General features: G+C 37.1%; 2 protein-coding genes across 5 annotated transcripts in view; one reads left to right on the top strand and one right to left on the bottom strand.

The window, feature by feature from the left end:
* Window positions 1-4,537, top strand: part of DOCK7 (dedicator of cytokinesis 7) — a 191,425-nt gene extending 186,888 nt beyond the window's left edge. For 3 of the 4 annotated variants that reach the window (XM_018044997.1, XM_018044990.1, XM_018044981.1), the window contains one exon: window positions 2,045-2,537. In XM_018044997.1, coding sequence (XP_017900486.1) covers window positions 2,045-2,087 — 43 coding nt within the window. In that variant the 3' untranslated portion in view covers window positions 2,088-2,537. Of the gene's footprint in view, window positions 1-2,044 lie in introns of all 4 variants that reach the window. The other variant, XM_018044971.1, reaches the window with a different exon arrangement.
* USP1 (ubiquitin specific peptidase 1) lies at window positions 4,648-16,950 on the bottom strand. Its single transcript, XM_018045006.1, has 9 exons — window positions 16,299-16,950; window positions 14,066-14,304; window positions 12,720-12,840; window positions 11,920-12,024; window positions 11,161-11,321; window positions 9,154-9,836; window positions 8,354-8,524; window positions 7,479-7,680; window positions 4,648-6,153 (listed from the first exon to the last, which is right to left on the bottom strand). The coding sequence occupies exons 2-9, from the start codon at window positions 14,233-14,235 to the stop codon at window positions 5,418-5,420; spliced, it is 2,349 nt and encodes a 782-aa protein (XP_017900495.1). The 5' UTR covers window positions 14,236-14,304; window positions 16,299-16,950; the 3' UTR covers window positions 4,648-5,417.

The raw sequence follows: 20,188 nt of genomic DNA, 5'->3' as shown, positions 1-20,188 counted from the left end.
GGTATTCATTTCCATTATCCCTGACAGTAAATAGTATATAATATGTCCTTCTAGATTTGGATCAAAACAGCTAACTGCACTGAGTATCAAGAAAGCTTCACTATTTTCCTTTATTTTCTCAGTGTGGCAAAATTAGAAGTGGAAGTAACTTGGAATTTTCTACAACTGATCCTAATTTGAGTAGATAATTTAATCTAATTTTAGAATCCTCCTCTGTAAAATACTTGCCTTGAAGAGGTTGTTGTGGAAATTAAATGGCATGTAAAGTTCCAAAGACAGCTCTTAATATTTTTACTTTTAAACCCTGAATTCTGGACAGGGCATGATAACTGCTAAAAGTAAACTGCATTCTTTGCATTTTTAAATCAAAATGTACGTACATCTCTTGAATTATTGTGGCACCAATATCTTACCACCTCCTTTTTAAAAAATTATAACAGTGAAGCTGTTAAATTATACTTATTTGACCAAATATTTGGAAGGCATTTGAAGTTGCTTATATAAACAGCATGTATACTATTGATACATAAGAAAATTAAGCTGGCTATTTGATTATCTGGTAATATTCCCTGTTCTTCAGTGATAGGATGTTTGTGTACTTCCAGACCTTTGAAAATGTATACCAAATGCATGCTGTATGTCATGTGCCCTGCAGGGAACATGTAGACAGATCATGTACAGGAACAGGAGACCAAAAGGCCTGTTTTAGAAAATTCCATGGATGGAGGAGCCTGGTGGGCTACAGTCCATGGAGTCGCAGAGTCGGACACGACTGAGCGACTTCACTTCACTTTATTCTTACAATGATGCAAGACACCCTAGGTGGTTTCCTCTTGAAACTCTTGTTGAGAAGCAACACTAGTCCCCTCCACTTTTGGCTTCCTCTGTAGTCTTTTTGGAATGTTTGACTACTTCTTGCCTCTACCTACCTTCACCAGTCTTATATTCATTGGTCAAAGGTCCTGGGATAGAGTGCTGGGTCCCTGAAATAGTGAGGTGTCCTAATGCTAGTCTCTCTTCCATCAAATTTCTCAAACTCCTTTTAGGGGAAAGACTGTATTGTTTCTGTCTGAAGGAAGCTTCCCTTACACCAGTATCCTGAATTGTGCCTTCTTCTATGATGGTTATTCCTCCAAGCTCTAGTTTTTAGTATTTGCAGGCAGTTTTTTGGAGTTTAGAAAATACTTTTTCTTGATTAACTATCTTCCAAGACTGCTATTCCCCACCCCCCCCCCCCAAAAAAAACCACCCCACCAAAACCAAGTTTGGAGATTGAAAGCTGAATACAGTCTCTTTGTATCTGTTCTCTCCTTTCCTAGAGATTGTAAATCTTAAGACATTAACATTAATGTCAGGAAAGATAAGCAAAATTATCTTCCAAATTTACTTAAAAATTTTTTTAAATTATTTTCAAATATTTAAATTTAAAAATTTAAAAAGTAATTTTCTAAATTTAAACTCTTCTAAAATTTATTGCAAATTTTAATAGAAAATCCTATTTATAGTAATGTACTAATGGTTTATTTTATGAATTTAAAATAATCTTAGTTTTAATTTCTATTATTATAAATATCAGTAAATAATCCATATAAACAAAAGCTTCCTTGGGGTCCTCAATTTTAAGTGTATAAAGGACCTAAATGCCCAAAACTTGAGAACCACTGATTTAAGGCTTAGAGTTTATTATTTTAAATAAAATACCTGTTTTGCCTTTTAACCTCAAGAAAATCTCCTGAAATCTCTCCCATTACCCCTTAGTACCTGTTTAATCAGTTATCTAATACATTTATTGGACAAATGAATAAATGATCAACGGACCTGGACAGTGACACTTCAAATCTATCGAGAAGTCTACAAGTTAGAATATATAGAGCAATAGTGTGTAGGATGAGCATGTAACTTGAAAGTGAAGAGCTTTGCTTGCAAGTTTTAAAGTTAATAAGCTTTTGGTGGCAAAACTTTGAGATATCTGGCCGAAAGCATGTGAACATTTTAGACGATTATATAAAAATTATTTACTCATATTCTTTCATTTTCTCTCCAGAGATTCCTTCAGTCGAATGAGTCTGCGCAAAATGGATCTCTAATTTAAATGCACTTGTTTTATTCATTTGAAAAAAGCCATGTATTCAACACTGAGTGTGAAAAGAATTTAAGAGCTATTGAAAAAGACTTGGGACTTAATTCTGGAAATTATAGCATTAATTTACTCATGGAAGAATGCAGTGGCCAAAATAATATCAAATGGCAATTGGTGAAGTTTGAGAATCATGGCTGTGGTTTCTAATGTTCCGGTAATATGCTGTCCTTTTTTAAAAAGACATTTTAATAACTCAAAGGTACACTTACATTTACCATTATTTATACCATAGCTAACGTTAAATTTATTTACTTTAAGTCTGTATTTTTTAATTTATATTACCATTTATAGATTTGTTTGGAACCATTTTAAATGTAGTAATGCTTATTTTAAAGGTACTATTAAATATGTGAACATTTACACTAATTAAAAGACTTAAAAATTTTTTTATTGATAAAAGCAGAGAATGAGTTAAGAGTTGATTCAAGAAATAGTTGCAAAAATAGCAAAATGAAAATCATAATTGACAGTCACTTTATGGGCCCACATAATAGCTCCAGATTAAATAAATAGGTGGAAATAAGTTGATAACTGGCTTAAGTCTTCAGACTGGTTTCTAAAGTATTTTCCAGACACCCCAAAATGGTATTTAGAACCGCCGAAGTAACTACCTGATAACTTCTCTCTATAAATGATTATATACTAGGATAGCTAATACCCAGTTTGATCTCTGACTCAACCTTATAGTAATGATAGTATGAGCTGACTCTTACCAACTAAAATGAACGACTCCTGTTTCAAATTAAATAAGCCCATCATCTCATCAGTTTTTACTCTTATGCAACTAAAATGAGTCCTGTTTCAGATTACATCAGTCATTTCATCAGTTTTTAGTGATCTAAACTGATAAATTAGAAATCTGCTTTAAACTTATTTACATCACCATAAAAATAAGAGTGTTTGATTTTAATCTGTCAGGTGAATAAGAAGTTATATTTTTTGATACTTGTATAGATTTTACAAAGTACATGTATAAAAGGTAAAATTACCTGTCAATTAAAATTGAGAGCTAATTTAAAATTATAACTTTTATGATATGAAAAACTAATTCAGGTTTTTTTCAACATATATTTGGCAAGCTTTTCCAAGGCAGAGTGTATTAAGGATTTCTGAAAATGTCTGGTTTTTTCTTTGTGCAGTTTTAGGAAAGATCACTTGTAATCTGTCCCTTTGATCTACTGACCACTTACATGAATCACTGAAGAACTGATCAAACACGGTACTTTCATTCTTCTAAGAGCATAGATATGATGGCTAATATTCCCTGCTCCAGCCTATCTTTTTAACAGGCAATATTATCTAAAATTCCTCTTACCTATATCAATTCAAAGACAATCTCAGAAAGGTTTTTCAGGTGAGTTACAGGTGAACCAAAATGGGTCAACTAGGAAGTCAGAAAAGCATAACCTCAAAAATGTATGAGAACAGAGGATCCAGATGGACAATAAAAAAAGGCAGAGTCAAGGAGAGAAACTCTTTAAAGCAAGCAAAAAAAGGTAACTTATTTACATAGTCTCCTTTTAAGGGGGGGGGGGAAGAATATTAAGTAATTCCTAGGACATTTCTCTTAAGGTTACACATATATGAGAATTTGGATTGCCATCCATCTCAGTCACTATCAAGAACTTTAAGATTTGTATGACTTAATGATTATGCAACAATCATTGTCTGACTTGAGTCACAAGAGGCTTCCTCTCAAAACACTGGTATAACGGAACACTTCCTAACTTACCTTACTGTGTTCTTCAGTTTTTTAAAAGATAAAATTTTTGTGTCAGCAGTCTATACTAGTTCTTAGCCATAGCTGTCTCTTGAGTGTTACAGAAGCCCAAGTTCTGTCCTAGAACTACTCCATCGGAGCTCATAAAGTAATGTTAAGGATGTTTTATTTTTAAAGGTCTATTAGTGACTCCTACTCCCTCAACTGCTTATGGGTGGTGTTCTGAACTCTTTAAAAGGTCCCATTGATTCTGAATGTAGACAGAGGTGTGAACTGTGACTTTTTATATTGTACCATCTTGTAAAAGAATTTGTAAAACTAACTGTATAGATTATTAGTTGACTGGTACTCTTATTTGTTGAAGTGGGGTATAGCAGTGTTATTCCAAGAATTACATATTCTTTGGATTTTTAATTTCTTAATATCAGGAATGTCCTTTAACAAGTCATAATTGATTTACCAATTTAATGTTTAAAGTGAAAATTTAACCCAGTTTTTCTGTGCCTAAAGCCTTAAGTTCTCCAGTTTTGGATTCCTTAAAGTTATACATCTACTTTAAAGGAAAACTAGGTACGACAATTAAGATGGACCAATAAGCACAATTTCTATTTGAAAATTTCTTCACCTCCAACTGTCAGAAAGTATTGAGTATTATTAAAGGTAATTATGCATGTTTATTCTCTTCTATGTATATATGTTTATAGTATGTTTGTGTGTATATATACATACACATTTTTTTTAAAGAGAATCCAGCTATATATATGGTAAAAAATATGCAAGTAAAAAATTCTTCAAGCATTTGTATACATTGTTGTTAAGCAGTTTACATTTTATTGTCCTGGTTTTTAAAAAAGTTAAATTTAAGGTCACACCTCTAAGTTTGATGTACTGTATACAGATCGTGCAGAGTATGACTATGAAGGAATACAAATTAGTCCATGCCCCAAAAGATTTACTAGGATACAGAATCATTTTCATAAATACACATAAAATCCAGGTGAAGATAGAAGAGGACTGACTCTATAGGTTTTCTGAGATATTTTTCAAAGTGATTCAGGGCACGAAATGTACACTGTTGTGAATACATACATATTCCAGAGTTTGTGCCTGTAATATAGCCCATCTAAGGTTTGGTTTATGATTTACAAAACTGTATGTACTGAAATGAGATTCTGCTTCTTAGCTGAAAAACCACAAGACCTATAAACATCGTGTAGATAATTACTCCAAAATATGGAGATACAAATACAAGCACTTTATTTTAAAAAGCAAACACAAAAGATAGATGTAAATTCAAAAGTGTTTAAATGCTTCCATTTTGAATAATTCAATTAAGAACCTATACAAGTTTGTTCCCAGAAGCTAATGTATCACTAGTCTCTACTAAGGAAAATGAATTCTAAAAATTAACATGGTTTTCAATAATTCAATTTCACTATTTATATAAAAACCTAGAGACCAATAATATCCAATAGCTTCAAAAGATAAGCGATGTAATCAATTTACCAATGTTTATCCATGTCTATTTAATATATACACAAGGAAAATACAATCACTCTATAATTTCTTATAAAATAGCAAGTAAGGAGTAGATGTAGGAGATGTAGAAGGGGAAAGAGAATTCAAAAAGTCCTTCTCTTCAGTAACTTTCACTTCAGAATCATCAAAAAGTAACCATTTCCCCTCATACTCCTTTAAGCTTTGCACTACATACGAAATTTTGTTCTCAAAACCACTAATGTTAATGCCTGTTTGGTCACTGGATTCCTTGTTACTATCAGATTCATGGGTCCCATTAGAATTGTTAGTCTCAGAATTTCTATTTTCAGGAAGTGCTGTACTGGCAACTTTATCAGGATTAGAGGCTTTGTTGTATAACTCATAATCTGCCTTGCTCTTTTGTCCTCCAAGAAGTCCAACAGCTTCTACATTTTTTTTGTTCAAAACTTTACTTGGCTGGTTATTTCCACTGACTCTAATAGACACTTCTTCATTGTCATAATTTTCAACCACACCCCTTACTTCCTCCTCATTCAATGGTTCTGGCTTACCTATTTCACACATTTGGTCGATCACAAAATTTTCCTTATCTAGTTCTAAACTGTTAAGGTCAGTGACTTTAACAGAAGCAGTATAGTGCCCACTACTAATTGTAATGCCACTATGCATCACAACTGCAAATAATCCATAGCTGTCGTTGGTTGGCTTTGTGCTCCATTCTTCTAGTGACAATTTAAGAGGTGTCAGTAAAGGAGTGTTGATCTTGGAAAGTCCACCACCATAACAGTCAAACCTTTGGAAGGAAAAAAAAAGGTTTTCTGGGATTCCACTTTATATATTCAGTTTTATACCCAATGTGAAACCAAGTAAAAAGGCTGAACAAACCCTTAATATTTATTGCTCATAAAATGAAAACACCACCCAAATTTTGTATGACATTTACACAAATACTGAAATCAGTACTAATATAGGTGCTTCTGTGTAGGATATATGGCACTTCCCCCTTTTATTTTCCTAATTTTGTCCAGTAAGAAAATGACATTTAAAAAAACCACTGATCTTCAAATCTCTTTTCCTGTAAATCTAATAAATCATTTTAGTGTGAAGTCTGTCTCTACAACCAAGATTTGGGGAAAAGAAAAAGCTATACTGTAGCAAAGAAAAAGTCCACTGAAAGAAAGGACTATGTCATCTTCTGGCAAAATAAAATGTGTGGAGAGCTCCTGGGAAGTTCTCATGGTAATTTCAAACAGTTCATTAATATAGAAAGGACTAAAAGCTATAATGACATTATATCTACATGTCAGAAAAGGCTATCTAAAATTAACTGGAATTTTGATGTTTATTACTTTTAAATCTTTCAAATACTTAAATGTTCAACTATAGAAAAATCTCTTCATACTTGTTTTATTTCCTGGCTTACTTACCTTAAAACTAAAACAATTTTGCTTGTTTCTCTCCCCTCAAAAAAAATGCTGATGTATAAACTAAATTTGTTCCTTGCTTTAGTCCCATTAAAAAGGAATGAAAATGAACAAATCACATGTAGCTGGATGCTGACAGCAGGAAGAGATGAAAGAGGTGTTAAGGACAATCCCTATGAGTGGTGAAGCTGAGTAAGGTCTATATTCCAATAATGTTTTTTTGTCATCAGAATTGTGTCTGAGCAGCAACCCTCTGATTGGTTATGTATTAGTTAATTCATTACCTACTAATAATTATTAATACAACCTCTGTGTACTTGTAAAATCCATATAAGAGGTTTCCCAAGGTGGCACTACTGGTAAAGAACCCACCTGCCAACGTAGGAGATATGGGTTTGATCCCTGGTTTGGGAAGATCCCTTGGAGGGCATGGCAACCCACTACAGTATTCTTGCCTGGAAAATACCATGAACAGAGGAGCCTGGCCGGCTGCAGTCCATGGGGTTTGCAAAGAGTCAAACATGACTAAAGCAACTTAGCACACTTAGCACACACACACATGTATAAGACATATTTCATGTTATTTATTGAATAAAATGATTTTGATAGTCTAAGAAATATTAGCAAGAGTTAAAATGATCTTTTCTTTATAGTAAATATCATAGTATTTTGAATAAAACTTTAGAATACTCACTCCAAGCCACTAGCAGCAAAGCACTTCAAATGAATAGTTATAACTTCAGGCATTTTGTCAAACAAAAGACTTCGTTCCGCTTCAGTATAATGATGGCAGTTTTCACAGAAATATTTATCTTCTCCTACAATCCTTTCCACTGAAGCAAATTGTGAAATTGCCCATCTCAGGGTCTTCATTTCTGTTTTTGGCTCTGGAGAAACTACACAAGAGAATCCTGTCACTCACAAGTAAAAAATCTCTGAAAAGCTAAGCTATAACTTTTTATATTCAAAATTAGCATGCATTTTTAACTGACTAATCCTTCCTAAATAATAACTGAAGAGATTTCTTTTTAGTTTCAGAAACTAGTAACTTTCTTCAACAGCGCATATACCTCTAAATATTTCATATCTGGTAAAAAAAAAAGATCGAGGAAAAAGAGACAGCAAAATCAAGATAAGCCTACTATGACTCCATGTGAGACAGATTTTAGTTTATATTTAAGTCGATTTACAATATCTAAACAGGTAAACCAGTCTCAATCATTTCCCATAACATTACTTTTTTTTTGTGGTTTACACAAGATAGAACATTAGGTTCAAATATGTTGTCAACAAAAATATCCTCAACAGCTCAGATATTTGGGTAGCCAAAAATTAACTTATTAAAGCATTTCATTTTCTCATTGTAACATACTCTATACATCAAAATAAAGATGCCACAATTTTCAAATATAGTTAACTATTAACAAATGAAGTTATACAAGAGAATGATTTTATTACACTAAAGACAGATTTTTTCCTCAATAATTATATAAGGTACTTATTAGACTGTTTTGTTGAGGAAAAACTGAAATTATCCCATGATCCGTGCAAGACTCAGATTTCGCTTACTTTCAGAATTCTCCTCTACTTTGGAAAGCTCATCTTCTTGCACTGGTACACTGATATCTTGAAAATCTTCTCTTCTTTCTGTTAAACTTTCACATTCTAAGCAACGAGTCCGTAATACCAGCTGACCTTGAAATAATTTCTCCACTAGCTCAAAACCAATTTGCTCTGCACCTAAAACAAAAAAAGGAAAACACAAATCTATACAGATGAATTTTTCAGTACAGCCCCGATAACCATTATTCCATTTAAAGTAGACCATGAATAAAAGGCTGATTTTCACATTTCAGCTTGCTTATTAGCATTAAGAGGTGACAATCATGTAATACAAACTCACTGTAAAGAAAATTTTGAATATATGAATTACTGTTACCTCAATGAAGAGTTTCAACACAACTGTGTCCTTAAAACTCCCTTCCCAAAGATAATCCCAAAGTGTGTCAGTTCTACAAATTTTTCCTGAGATCTATGTGAACCTAAGTAGAAATCCAGTTCAGGTATGATGTAACTACTTAGTAAATGCAATTTCTTTCATGAGTTTACGTCAAATACTGCATATATAAAGGGATAAAATATTCCCTTGTCATTAAGATGTATTAAACCCCCCTAATTTATAAACATAAATTACTATTACCTTAAGACACACACACAAAATACACATAGTGCAGTGCTTAAAAAGCTAGTTCACATTGTGTTAAACTTCTCTTAAAACTTATACCAGATGTATATGCATCTAAGAAAATTCCAATTCTGCAGCTGTTAATCTTCCTACCTATCAATGTTCAAGAATAAATTATACTGACCTTTGTTTATGGGCTTAACTTCATTAATGGGCATATCATTATTCTCTGGAGACTCAAGTTCACAATCATTAGTTGTATTATCATTTTCATACTTCCCCAAGTCCTCTTCAAGATCATATTCATTTTCTTTACAGTGTCCTTTGGATCCTTGGTTTGTTGCTATTTTACCCATACTACAGAACTTGGAAAGAATGCTGGGTTGCTTAGCTGCAGACTTTAACCAATTTATTTTAACTTTTGATTTCCTTTGGGAGGGTCTTGCATTCTCATTTTCAGAAATGTGCTTGGGGATTATCTTAGGAGGAATCTCTAATGTATCACCTGCAGCTTTTCTTTTTGATCTGGTTTGTCTCTGGTTTTCTTCCAAAGATTGGTGTTCCTTGGAGATTTTAACTTTTTTTTTCATGTTACCAAATTCAGCATCACTTTTTCTTTTCCCATTTCCTTTTGGGAGTTTTTCTTTATAGTCTTCAGAATGCTTCATATTGTCCATCTCCATGCTGTTATTATCACTCATTTCCTCTTTCTGATATTCTTCTTCTACCTTAGTAGGTAAGTCTTCCACATTTTTCACTTCTTCTTTTTTTAGGAGTTGGCATGTTTCTTGAATGTTTCCCAAAATACACTGTAATACTTCCTGTGCATCATGCTGTAGATATCCTTCATACATAGGGTTCAGTTCCCTATAAACAAAAATTTTCATTTCATCTATTCTAGTTTCGAAGATACAATACCAAAACAAAAAACCACCTTGCCATTACAGAACTATTGAAGTCCAGAAAACATTTATTCAGCTACTAATCTGAAACTCCTTACCTAAACTTTTAACTGAAAAACAAATTTAATCTCATTTTCATCATCACAAATACTTTCATCTCCTAAATACTGTTAATAATAGCTAATATGTTCACAATGTTTACTATGCACATTTTATTCAAAATGGTTTATATATGGATAGATATATATATTATGGCCTTGCAGCACAGCTTGTGTGATCTTAATTCCCTGACTAGTGATCAAATCTGTGCCCCCAGCAGTGGAAGTGCAGTCTTAAGACTGCCGGGAAAGTCTCAAACTTTTCATTTTGGAGGAGGTGGTGCACGGGGCAAGCTGCAGTGCTTGTGGGATCTTCATTCCCTGACCAGGGATTAAATGCAGGTCCCTGGGAATGAAAGCATGGAGTCTTAACCACTGGACCACCAGGGAATTCCTTCTAAATGCTTTTTATATTATATGTGTAATCCTCACAATAACCCTATGAGGTAACTATTATATCATCACTATTTACAGATAACTTCTCCAGGTCAGTCACAGAGATGCATAAGTCAGGCTTCAACCTACTCCTGGCCACCAGGCTACACTGCCTTTTAACAAATGTGTGGCAATATGTTACATCTAGGTTTGTTCCTAAATGATGAAATAATTTTTACAGACTTAGACCCCTGTAATATTTTGGATAAAGCCTTTTTATATATAGGATAAAGTTTCATTTTTTAGGACAATACTACAAAGAAATCTAATTCAGTTAATAGTTTTCTTCTGAGTACACACAACAAAAATAGGCGGCTTAGAATTTGTTGTTCTTGTATATAACATATTTTGGATACAGACCAAAGGATTTCTATCTGAAATCCTTGGGACCAAGTGTATTTGGTAATTCAGAAATTTTCAGATTAAAAAAACCCGGCACATAAGTAAAATACATATCACTGACAAAATAGGGATGGTATTCCCTAATTATACACATTACTACTTCTATAGAAATGTATGAATATTCACATTATAGGTAAATATGAATATAAACTCATACAAATTCAGATTTAATGAAGTTACTACCAATCTTAGGAAAAATTTCCAGTCTTTTGAGCCTCCGGGATATCAGGACTATAGACCTGTAGTTTCTGTTTTCCTTGCCATTTATTCCTCCCATTGTTCACATATCACTCTCCTCCAAAGAGAGTAGTAAGTAGCTAAATTGGAATCCTAAAATCATATAATAGGCTATACCTGAGTGTGTTAAGTAGTCGCCTTGGCTGAGTAGCAAGTTCATCAGTGTATTTCTCTGGATTTAATAGAAAACTAGCCTGAAGCTGTTCAACGGAAATGATCAAGGACTGTAAGCTGCATATTAGTTCATAACTTGCCAAAGAATCTTCTTTGCAGTTTCCCTGTCAAGAAACACACAAATATTTTTATTTATGAACAAATTAAGTAACTTACCCCTTTTTCTCACTAGACAATACTAGCTTTTCTAACTCTAATTTCATAAGACTAATTTTATGGAAGTATACAAAATAAACTTCAAAAAAAATTAAGCATATTTTTGGTTACTTTCTATTATGTGGGTGATAATGGTTTTTTAATTATGTAAGTCAAAGGTTTCTTCAAATTTACATAAATAGTAAAAATGAGTCAATCTGAAAATACAATAGGGTAAAAGGGCACAATATATTGTTATGGTGGTATGTGTAAAAGTGTTTACTGATAATCAATAAAGGGGATATAATTAAGCAAACTGTCAACCTCCCAAGAATGAAAAATAATTGCCAATAAGAAATTTAATTTTCCTCTCATGTTTGGGAACGCATGTAAGAATTAAAGATTTTAAAATTTAAAAAATAAATTAATTAATTAATTAAAAAAAAAGAAATTTAATTTTCAAGTGTAAATTTAAGAGAAATAATATCGGTCATTCTCCCAAATCCTCCGTGTATTTATTACTTTTTCATTTCTAAGCAAGTGAGTTTTGTTAATTTTATATTTTACCTTATCTTTTTGATTGGCTTCATCTTTTAGGGCTTCTTTCTTCCTTGAAATAATATTAAATAAGTGCTTCACTCCAGATTTAAAACCAGGACAAAAATATAATACCTATAAAATGAGACTGTTTAGAGTATTTACAAAGACAATATACCTAAAAAAATCATTAAAATGCTATCATGCTTTTTGAAGAGCATGTTCAAATAAGTATTACTTAAAATTTTGAGATTAAGGTGTGTGTCAAAAACTGTTCTTTCATTATAGTAGCCTACTATCTTTCCTCTGTAGCAAAGCACTGAACCTGAAGTGTATAACATGAAACATAGTTTCAAGGAGTAACACATGTATCAGTTCAGTTCAGTTGTTCAACCATGTCCGACTCTTAGCGACCCCATGGACTGTAGCACCCCAGGCTTCCCTGTCCATCACCAATTCCTAGAGCTTATTCAAACTCACGTCCATTGAGTCAGTGATGCTATCCAACCATCTCATCCTCTGTCGTCCCCTTCTCATATCACACAGAATCAACTGGACAGAAAACTGAAAGTTTGGTATCTTCAATTTAACCAACATCTACTCAACTTTGCTATCCCAATGTTAATATATCATTTTCTCTTACCTCAAAGGACATTTATAACATACAATTTAGAATTATGATTATTTTACCCCATTATGTTTCATTTACAATCAATGGCAAAGACACTAGGGACAATTGAAATCCTCCAGTAACCGAGATTCTCAGGAAACACTGTTACATTATTCTTTGCATACTAAAATTTTATGATATAGCACAACTGTCAACTTACCTGAAGTATACTATTAAGATAACAAGTATTGCCGAGATTATTCAGTCCCACAAACGGTAGCAAGTTTTCTCTCTTCTCACAGTTTATAGGCGAGGACTGTGCTGCAGGAACAACTTGATCACTATTAAGTACAGAGAAGAGAAATGGATAACCAAGTAAAATCTTTAAGTGGAAATACTACTTCCCTAGACTTAGTCTTTTCCCAAAAGTTGTGGATAAGTACATAGATTTTATTCAGATGGCATTTCAACAGAATTAATCTTTACAGGTGTAAAAACTGCTGTACATCCAGAATAAAAGTATTACAAGCACTTTAACAATATTACAGCCAACAAGCTTCAAACAATTCCACTAAAGGACTGCTAATCCCACTTTACAAAGTAGAAAACTGCAGAAGTGGTACTATGATTTGTTCAGCCAACATGACATTTTAATCAAGTAGTTTAACTCTGAACAGAATCCTGGGACTATGATGATATTTGGGAGAGGCTGCACTAAGTCAGATTCTGTTAATAAAAGATTAAGAGGAAACCAAGTCTATGAAGATACTTATACAGCTGTCCCCCACTTAAAAATGAATTGTTCAAGTTTATAATTCTTTAACCTCATTTTAACAAACAGTCTTCACAGCATTTTTATTTATTTTACAGCTGCTGGCTATTATTCTTAATACCTTAAGGTGTTTATAGGCATGAATCCGGTAAACAAGAGGTTTACACATAATCTCCTAAACTGATTATTGGTAAATACCAATACTAGGAAATTACACAGAGAACTAAATATACATTAGTCATATAGCAGAGTGACTGTGTGTTGAATTTAGAGCAAGTGTAGACTCCAACTAGAACACTATTGGTGAAACAATCATTCTGTTCTGATTTCTTTTCAATCACTGAAGGATTTATTCCATCAAAAGCATATCTTATAGGTTTGAGAATTCATGTACTAGGTAGGACTACAAAGTGCACCTCCGGTAACTGTCAGGTCTTCCGAACCAAAAGACCATCACAGATTTCTTTACCCTTACTTAAAACATGTTGCACTACAATCAGGTTTAAACTGAAAAATAATTTTAATCAACAAATACTTCTCTAAGTTAGTCTAACTGGACAAACACAATTTCAGTGAGTTATAATATTAACTGTGATGTGATCTCTGTGGGGAACCAGCAGTTTTATCTAGTTTCTACTATACACTGCTAGACTTGTCTCACTAATGTGTGTTTTTTTATGTCCCTCTATGGACTATCAGGTCAGAATGATTGTAGAAATCAAACCAAGTTCCTGCTTTTTTACTGATACAGAATTTTTAAAAGTACAGAAAAATGCTAAAAATAACATACATACATTTCAGACCCTTTATATTCAGAATTCTTTTCTTCATTTTCTTGAGAATCTGTGAAATCCAAGGCTCTCTTGGTTTCCTTTTTCTGAAAAAACTTCAAGGAAAGTCTGTTTTTTTTGGATGGACTACCTCTTGAAAGCCCATTACTTTCACTAGGTATGACACCAGGCATTTTCTCCTCAAATCCCGAGCAGTTGACAGGAATTAACTTATACAGGGATCTTGTAATCACCAGTCATACCTGTTAATCAGAGAAAAGGTTATTAGTTTTCAGTTACCAACTGTAGGCAATAAAATCATTTCTGAAAACAAATTTACCAAGAAATGGTACTAATTAGAACTTCGTATTGGAAAATCTAATGCCCACCAATAAGAGGCAGTCAATGTTTACTGCTTAAATGAACAAGCTGCCATTTGTCCTTAACTCTTAAACAACAAAAAGTCATGATACTGAACTTTTATTAGCCTGCTATTAGATTTAAGGGGAGCATCACAAAATACTCCACTTTAGTAAGAGATGTGTGGTAAAGTATTATCATTAAAGGGTAAAAAACTTTATCATCTATTAGTTCATCCAGAAAACACTGAGCTTTTTTACCAAGGTGGGAAAAAGGATGAATGGGAAATCAAAGGAGTGCTAGAAGTGACTTGAGTTCTTCTTCCAAAGTCTCTTCTAGTTATATGAAATAATCTACTTAAAGTATAATCTACATACAAGAAAAGGCCTACACCTAGTGTTTACACCTAAAAACTTGTGTAATAAACTATTCGAAGTTGAGATAATGGTGTAAAAAACTGCTATATTTCGTGTATATCAAATTCTTATGCACTAGAAACCAAAATATACTGACTTTACAAACTTTTTCTAACTACAGAATTAAAATACTGCTTTGAGTAGGAAAAAAGAAAACCTTCCCTTGTGCAAACTTTCTTCCCTGTTTTATAATAAAACTTGGATTTTAAAAAAAAGGTTGTATTTGTGGTAGTCATTTTACACTTCAGTCCTGTTTTTCATTAGGAAGATATTAGGAATAATTATCTATTACCAGAAAATCAGTTAAGAGTCCAAAAGCTCAGCAATGACTTTCAAATATAGGTAAAGGATGAACTAAACTCACACCCTTAGGCATTTCACTTGGCTGCCTGTGAGGTGGGAATTTACAACAATAAACTCAGCAGTGAAACATGCCCCTTTTCTTGAGACATCTCAGGAATACCTAGAAAGCAAACCAATTTCCACACTCCAACTCAATTTATTCGTATGAAATGCTATCACTAATGGTAAACTAGCCTGCACTACAGTGTCAGGGATCCCTAAGCATAACTTGTGATTCTTGTAAAAGGTTGTTCTTAGGAGCCAATTCTAATAAACGATGGAAACTGCATTCTCTGAGACAGTAATCGGAATTAACAAAAAACGACCCAACAGCTAAAATAACTATCAATCCTAATCAATAAACCAATCCTCAGGGCTCCTCAAAGCAATGATTAAACATTAGCCCTACCTAGACTATGTCACAGTTTACCAGGTGCCATATCTTAAGCTATACCACTTATTGCTCCTGGCTGTCCTATCACTGGGAGTTACGTCAAAAATGTTTCTCTAAATCAACTTTCGCAGAAAACACAATATATCGAACATTAAATGTTCTTGGCCAAATGACAGTGTGAACACGAAGTCCCATTAGTTTCAGGTTCTTTCCTCTAATATGGCACAACTCAATTCTTAACTTTTCACGAAAAATGTAAAACTAGGATAACATCCTCGACAAAGGTTTAAGACACGTGGCGTTCTAAAAACTTGTAGAACATCTAAAAGTTAAACTGCGCGGTAAAATTTAGCAATTACCGACACAGAACAACGTGAGTGCAAACATTTCTTGTCCCCACCCCGCATACTGTAGGAACGGAAAAGAAACTGAGGCGATGACGGTCGGTGTTGCTGTCCGTGCCCGTCAGACGCGGCGGGCACCGGGCGGGAGGCGTCTGAGAGCAAAACCATAACGCCCGGCCCCTCGCCCGCGGAGCTGGCCTATTTACGCCCGGCCCGCACCTGCCGGAGTCCCCAGCGCCGGCTGGAAGAGGCACGGCCCGTTGAGTGGAGGGCTCGGCTGGCAGCTGGGCGGGGACGCGGCAACCCAAGGAGCCGGGGGTCCTCCCCGCGGCCCCCTTGGGCGACGGCCGAACTTGACGCGGCGCCCGGGAACCGGCCCCTCCTCCACGGGCCCTCCTTACCTGGTCATGGCCCAGAGCGAGGTCCGCGGCGGTGACGCCGGCGAGTCCAACCCCGCTGAGTGCGGGTGCGACAGGTGAACCCCTGCCCCGGGCCCCCGACCCTCAGAAAAGCTGACCCGATCGCCCTCCCCGGGGGAAGTGACCATTCGCTCTCAAGAGCGGGAACCCGGGCTGCAGCTCGGTCCAGCCTGGCGCGGGCACCAACTACATCCCCGGAGCGGCGCCCTCCCGCGCCCGCCCCCGCCCCGGGACGGCAAGGAGCGCCAGAAGCGGCTCCGCTAGCCGGGCGCCCGAACCGCTAGGGTCTTCCTCACTCCACCACCGACGGGAACTTGGCGCGTTTTCCTCTGTCTCAGGACCCCCGTGTTTTAGCCTCCGCCCGCGCCAGCGCCGCGATTGGAGGCGGCGTCCTTCGAAAGTGCCGGTTCTAGTCTCCACGCTGCAGAGACGCGAAAGGCCAGAGCCGCCTCGCGACCGCCACTCGCCCCTCTGGCACGCCCGGACTCCTGAACCAGCTGGAACGGTAGTTGCCCCAAGATCGTAACGGGTTCTGCAGTTTCAAACAGCGCAGGCAGCGTCACGGGCAGCTCGCGCGGGTCCTCGCTGAGGGCGCGCGCTGGGAGCTAGAGGCCTGGCTGGCGCGCTCGAGCCTCACACACATACCCCGCCCCCCCTCACCCCCCCTCGCCCTTTTTTTTTTTTTAACCATTCGTGCGCGAGAGCTTGGGGGAAAGCGTACGGGTCGGGAGACGGGACAGAGAGAAGATGGGACGGGCTCCTTGCTCTGGGAGGAACCGCCAGGTGCTCAAATCCACCAATCCGTGATGACAATCCCCAACCCTGCCCACCCGCTGCCCAGGAGGAGCCAATCAGAAGTACCTAGGCAAAAAAGCGGACTGGGTGGGTGGGGAAAAGCAGTTCAGCCAATACCAAAAAGAAGAGAGGAGGACTCCAGCCAATCATTTTTTGATATACAGAGTGTTCCTCAGGCGCTGTTCCCTTCCTTGGACTCTCATTGGCTCTCGAGTGCGCGCTTTCGCTGCCGACTGTTAAATTTCGCTCTGAGTTTTGTGAATCCTCGAAGGTGGGACGCCCGCGAGGGTGTGGTTTCCGGAGCTAGGCCCACAATAAATTCCGCCCCCGTTTCCTGTGTACACTGCTGGGCGGAGTTACCCGGAGATTAGTTTCTGAAAATGGCCGACTTCCTTGCTTAGTCTGTTGCGCTTGGGTTTTCTGTATCAAATCGCAGCCCCAGGTCCTAGGCCATCCAGTAAAAACAAGCGCCGCAGGAAATAATAGTAGATTCTCTCTCAACTGAATGCTACAAAGTTGAGACTCCCTTTTCAGCCCCTCTGCGCCTTTTCCTCTTGCTTACCCGTTCCCCTTCCTGACTGGACAAGAAAACGAAAGAGCGTTCTTAAGACCCAGCTCTGGCTGACGGAGCTGCAAGGGGATCCTGCGCCAGTCCTTACTAACGCGCTCAAAAACGGCAAGGCAGGCCTTACCGGGTTTCTGCTGCTGTCTGTTGTACGCCTACCTCGGTGAGATACCTCACAAAGCAAGTGTAGTGAATGAGTACAATCCAAATTCATTTAACCAAGCGTGTTTTTAGGTGCCCAGTATGTGCAGGCATTCTTTACCTGACGTGAGTTACAAGGAAATAAGGAGTGTTCTCTTTTGGGTAATAATATTACAGTCTTGACATTTGAGTAGAGAGCTAACTGAAAGCGCAGCCAGCCTTGGAAGAACCTGAGGGTGAATGGTCCAGGCAGGGAGAAGAGCAAGTTTCAAAAGTCTTCAGGGTTCATGTGCTTGGTGTTTTGGGAGGAAGCAAGGAGGCCAGGGTGCTTAGAGCACAGTTAGCCTGGTTTTAATGACTGTGGGAAATGAGATGAGTGACATGGTCAGGACTCTTATTAAGCAGGGTAGGGAGATGGGAGCCGTTTGATGTTTTTGAGCTTGGAGGTGGATAATCTAAAAATGGCTGCTTGTGGTGGTAGACTGTTAACTTTCTAAAGTGCAAGGTAGAAGATCACCCAGGGAATAAATTAGATTCGCACCGTCTAATAAATTAGAAAGTGGTAGCAGTGGAAATGTTGAGAATGAGTAGGATTTAGAATATATTTTGAGGTAAAGCCAATGGGATCTGCTGATAAGAAAAAGACAAAGTGGCTTTTTGTTTGTTTTAAACCAAAGTGATAGGATAGTGGTTGTCCTGGCTAAAATGGAAAGCATTGAGGTAATAGTGGGTGTGGTGGGAGGGGTGGTTTTTCTTAGACATAAAGATTGAAATGTCTGTTTCACATACAAATAGGGATACTGAGCCAACAGATTTCAAGTTTGGGGGTCCATAGAGCATTGTGATTAGGAGATACAAATTTGAGAGTCACCAAATAGTGTTTAAATCCACAGGACTTTAAGAAATCTAGAATGTTGGTGGTGGTTGTTCAGTTGCGAAGTTCTGTCCGACTCTTTGTAATATTAGCCTTGTTTGTAGTTCAGTTCAGTTCAGTTCAGTTGGTCAGTCGTGTCCAACTCTTTGCGACCCCATGAATCGCAGCTCGCCAGGCCTCCCTGTCCATCACCAACTCCCAGAGTTCACTCAGACTCACATCCATCGAGTCCGTGATGCCATCCAGCCATCTCATCCTCTGTCATCCCCTTCTCCTCCTGCCCCCAATCCCTCCCAGCATCAGAGTCTTTTCCAGTGAGTCAACTCTTCGCATGAGGTGGCCAAAGTACTGGAGTTTCAGCTTTAGTATTCCTTCCAAAGAAATCCCAGGGCTGATCTCCTTCAGAATGGACTGGTTGGATCTCCTTGCAGTCCAAGAGACTCTCAAGAGTCTTCTCGAACACCACAGTTCAAAACCGTCAATTCTTGGGTGCTCAGCCTTCTTCACAGTCCAACTCTCACATCCATACATGACTACTAGAAAAACCATAGCCTTGACTAGACAGACCTTAGTCGGCAAAGTAATGTCTCTGCTTTGGAATATGCTATCTAGGTTGGTCATAACTTTTCTTCCAAGGAGTAAGCCTCTTTTAATTTCATGGCTGCAATCACCATCTGGAGTGATTTTGGAGCCCCCCAAAATAGTCTGACATTGTTTCCACTGTTTCCCCATCTATTTCCCATGAAAGTGATGGGACCGGACGCCATGATCTTCGTTTTCTGAATGTTGAGCTTTAAACCAACTTTTTCACTCTCCTCTTTCACTTTCGTCAAGAGGCTTTTTAGTTCCTCTTCACTTTCTGCCATAAGGGTAGTGTCATCTGCATATCTGAAGTTATTGATATTTCTCCCAGCAGTCTTGATTCCAGCTTGTGTTTCTTCCAGTCTAACGTTTCTCAAGATGTTCTCTGCATATAAGTTAAATAAGCAGGGTGACAATATACAGCTAAAACCCATTTGACTTCAGACTCCAGTTTTCATTCCAATTCCAAAGAAAGGCAATGCAAAAGAATGCTCAAACTACCGCACAATTGAACTCATCTCACATGCTAGTAAAGTAATGCTCAAAATTCTCCAAGCCAGGCTTCAGCAATACGTGAACCCCCTGATGTTCAAGCTGGATTTAGAAAAGGCAGAGGAACCAGAGATCAAATAGCCAACATCCGCTGGATCATGGAAAGAGCAAGAGAGTTCCAGAAAAACATCTATTTCTGCTTTATTGACTATGCCAAAGCCTTTGACTGTGTGGATCACAATAAACTGGAAAATTCTGAGAGAGATGGGAATATCAGACCACCTGACCTGCCTCTTGAGAAATCTGTATGCAGGTCAGGAAGCAACAGTTAGAACTGGACATGGAACAGACTGGTTCCAAATAGGAAAAGGAGTACGTCAAGGCTGTATATTGTCACCCTACTTGTTTAACTTCTAGGCAGAG

This window comes from Capra hircus, chromosome 3 (genome assembly GCF_001704415.2).
Source record: "Capra hircus breed San Clemente chromosome 3, ASM170441v1, whole genome shotgun sequence".
In the NCBI taxonomy this organism is placed as follows: domain Eukaryota; kingdom Metazoa; phylum Chordata; class Mammalia; order Artiodactyla; family Bovidae; genus Capra; species Capra hircus.
This window is presented reverse-complemented; position numbering and strand designations above follow the sequence as displayed.

Excerpts from the sequence above, each read along its gene's own strand:
- USP1 (XM_018045006.1), bottom strand. The coding sequence starts at position 14,235 with ATGCCTGGTGTCATACCTAGTGAAAGTAATGGGCTTTCAAGAGGTAGT. Across the intron at positions 12,841-14,065 it reads GAATATAAAGGGTCTGAAAT|TGATCAAGTTGTTCCTGCAG; the intron begins GTATGTATGTTA and ends TGTACTTAATAG. Across the intron at positions 7,681-8,353 it reads AGTAGAGGAGAATTCTGAAA|TTTCTCCAGAGCCAAAAACA; the intron begins GTAAGCGAAATC and ends TCTCTTGTGTAG.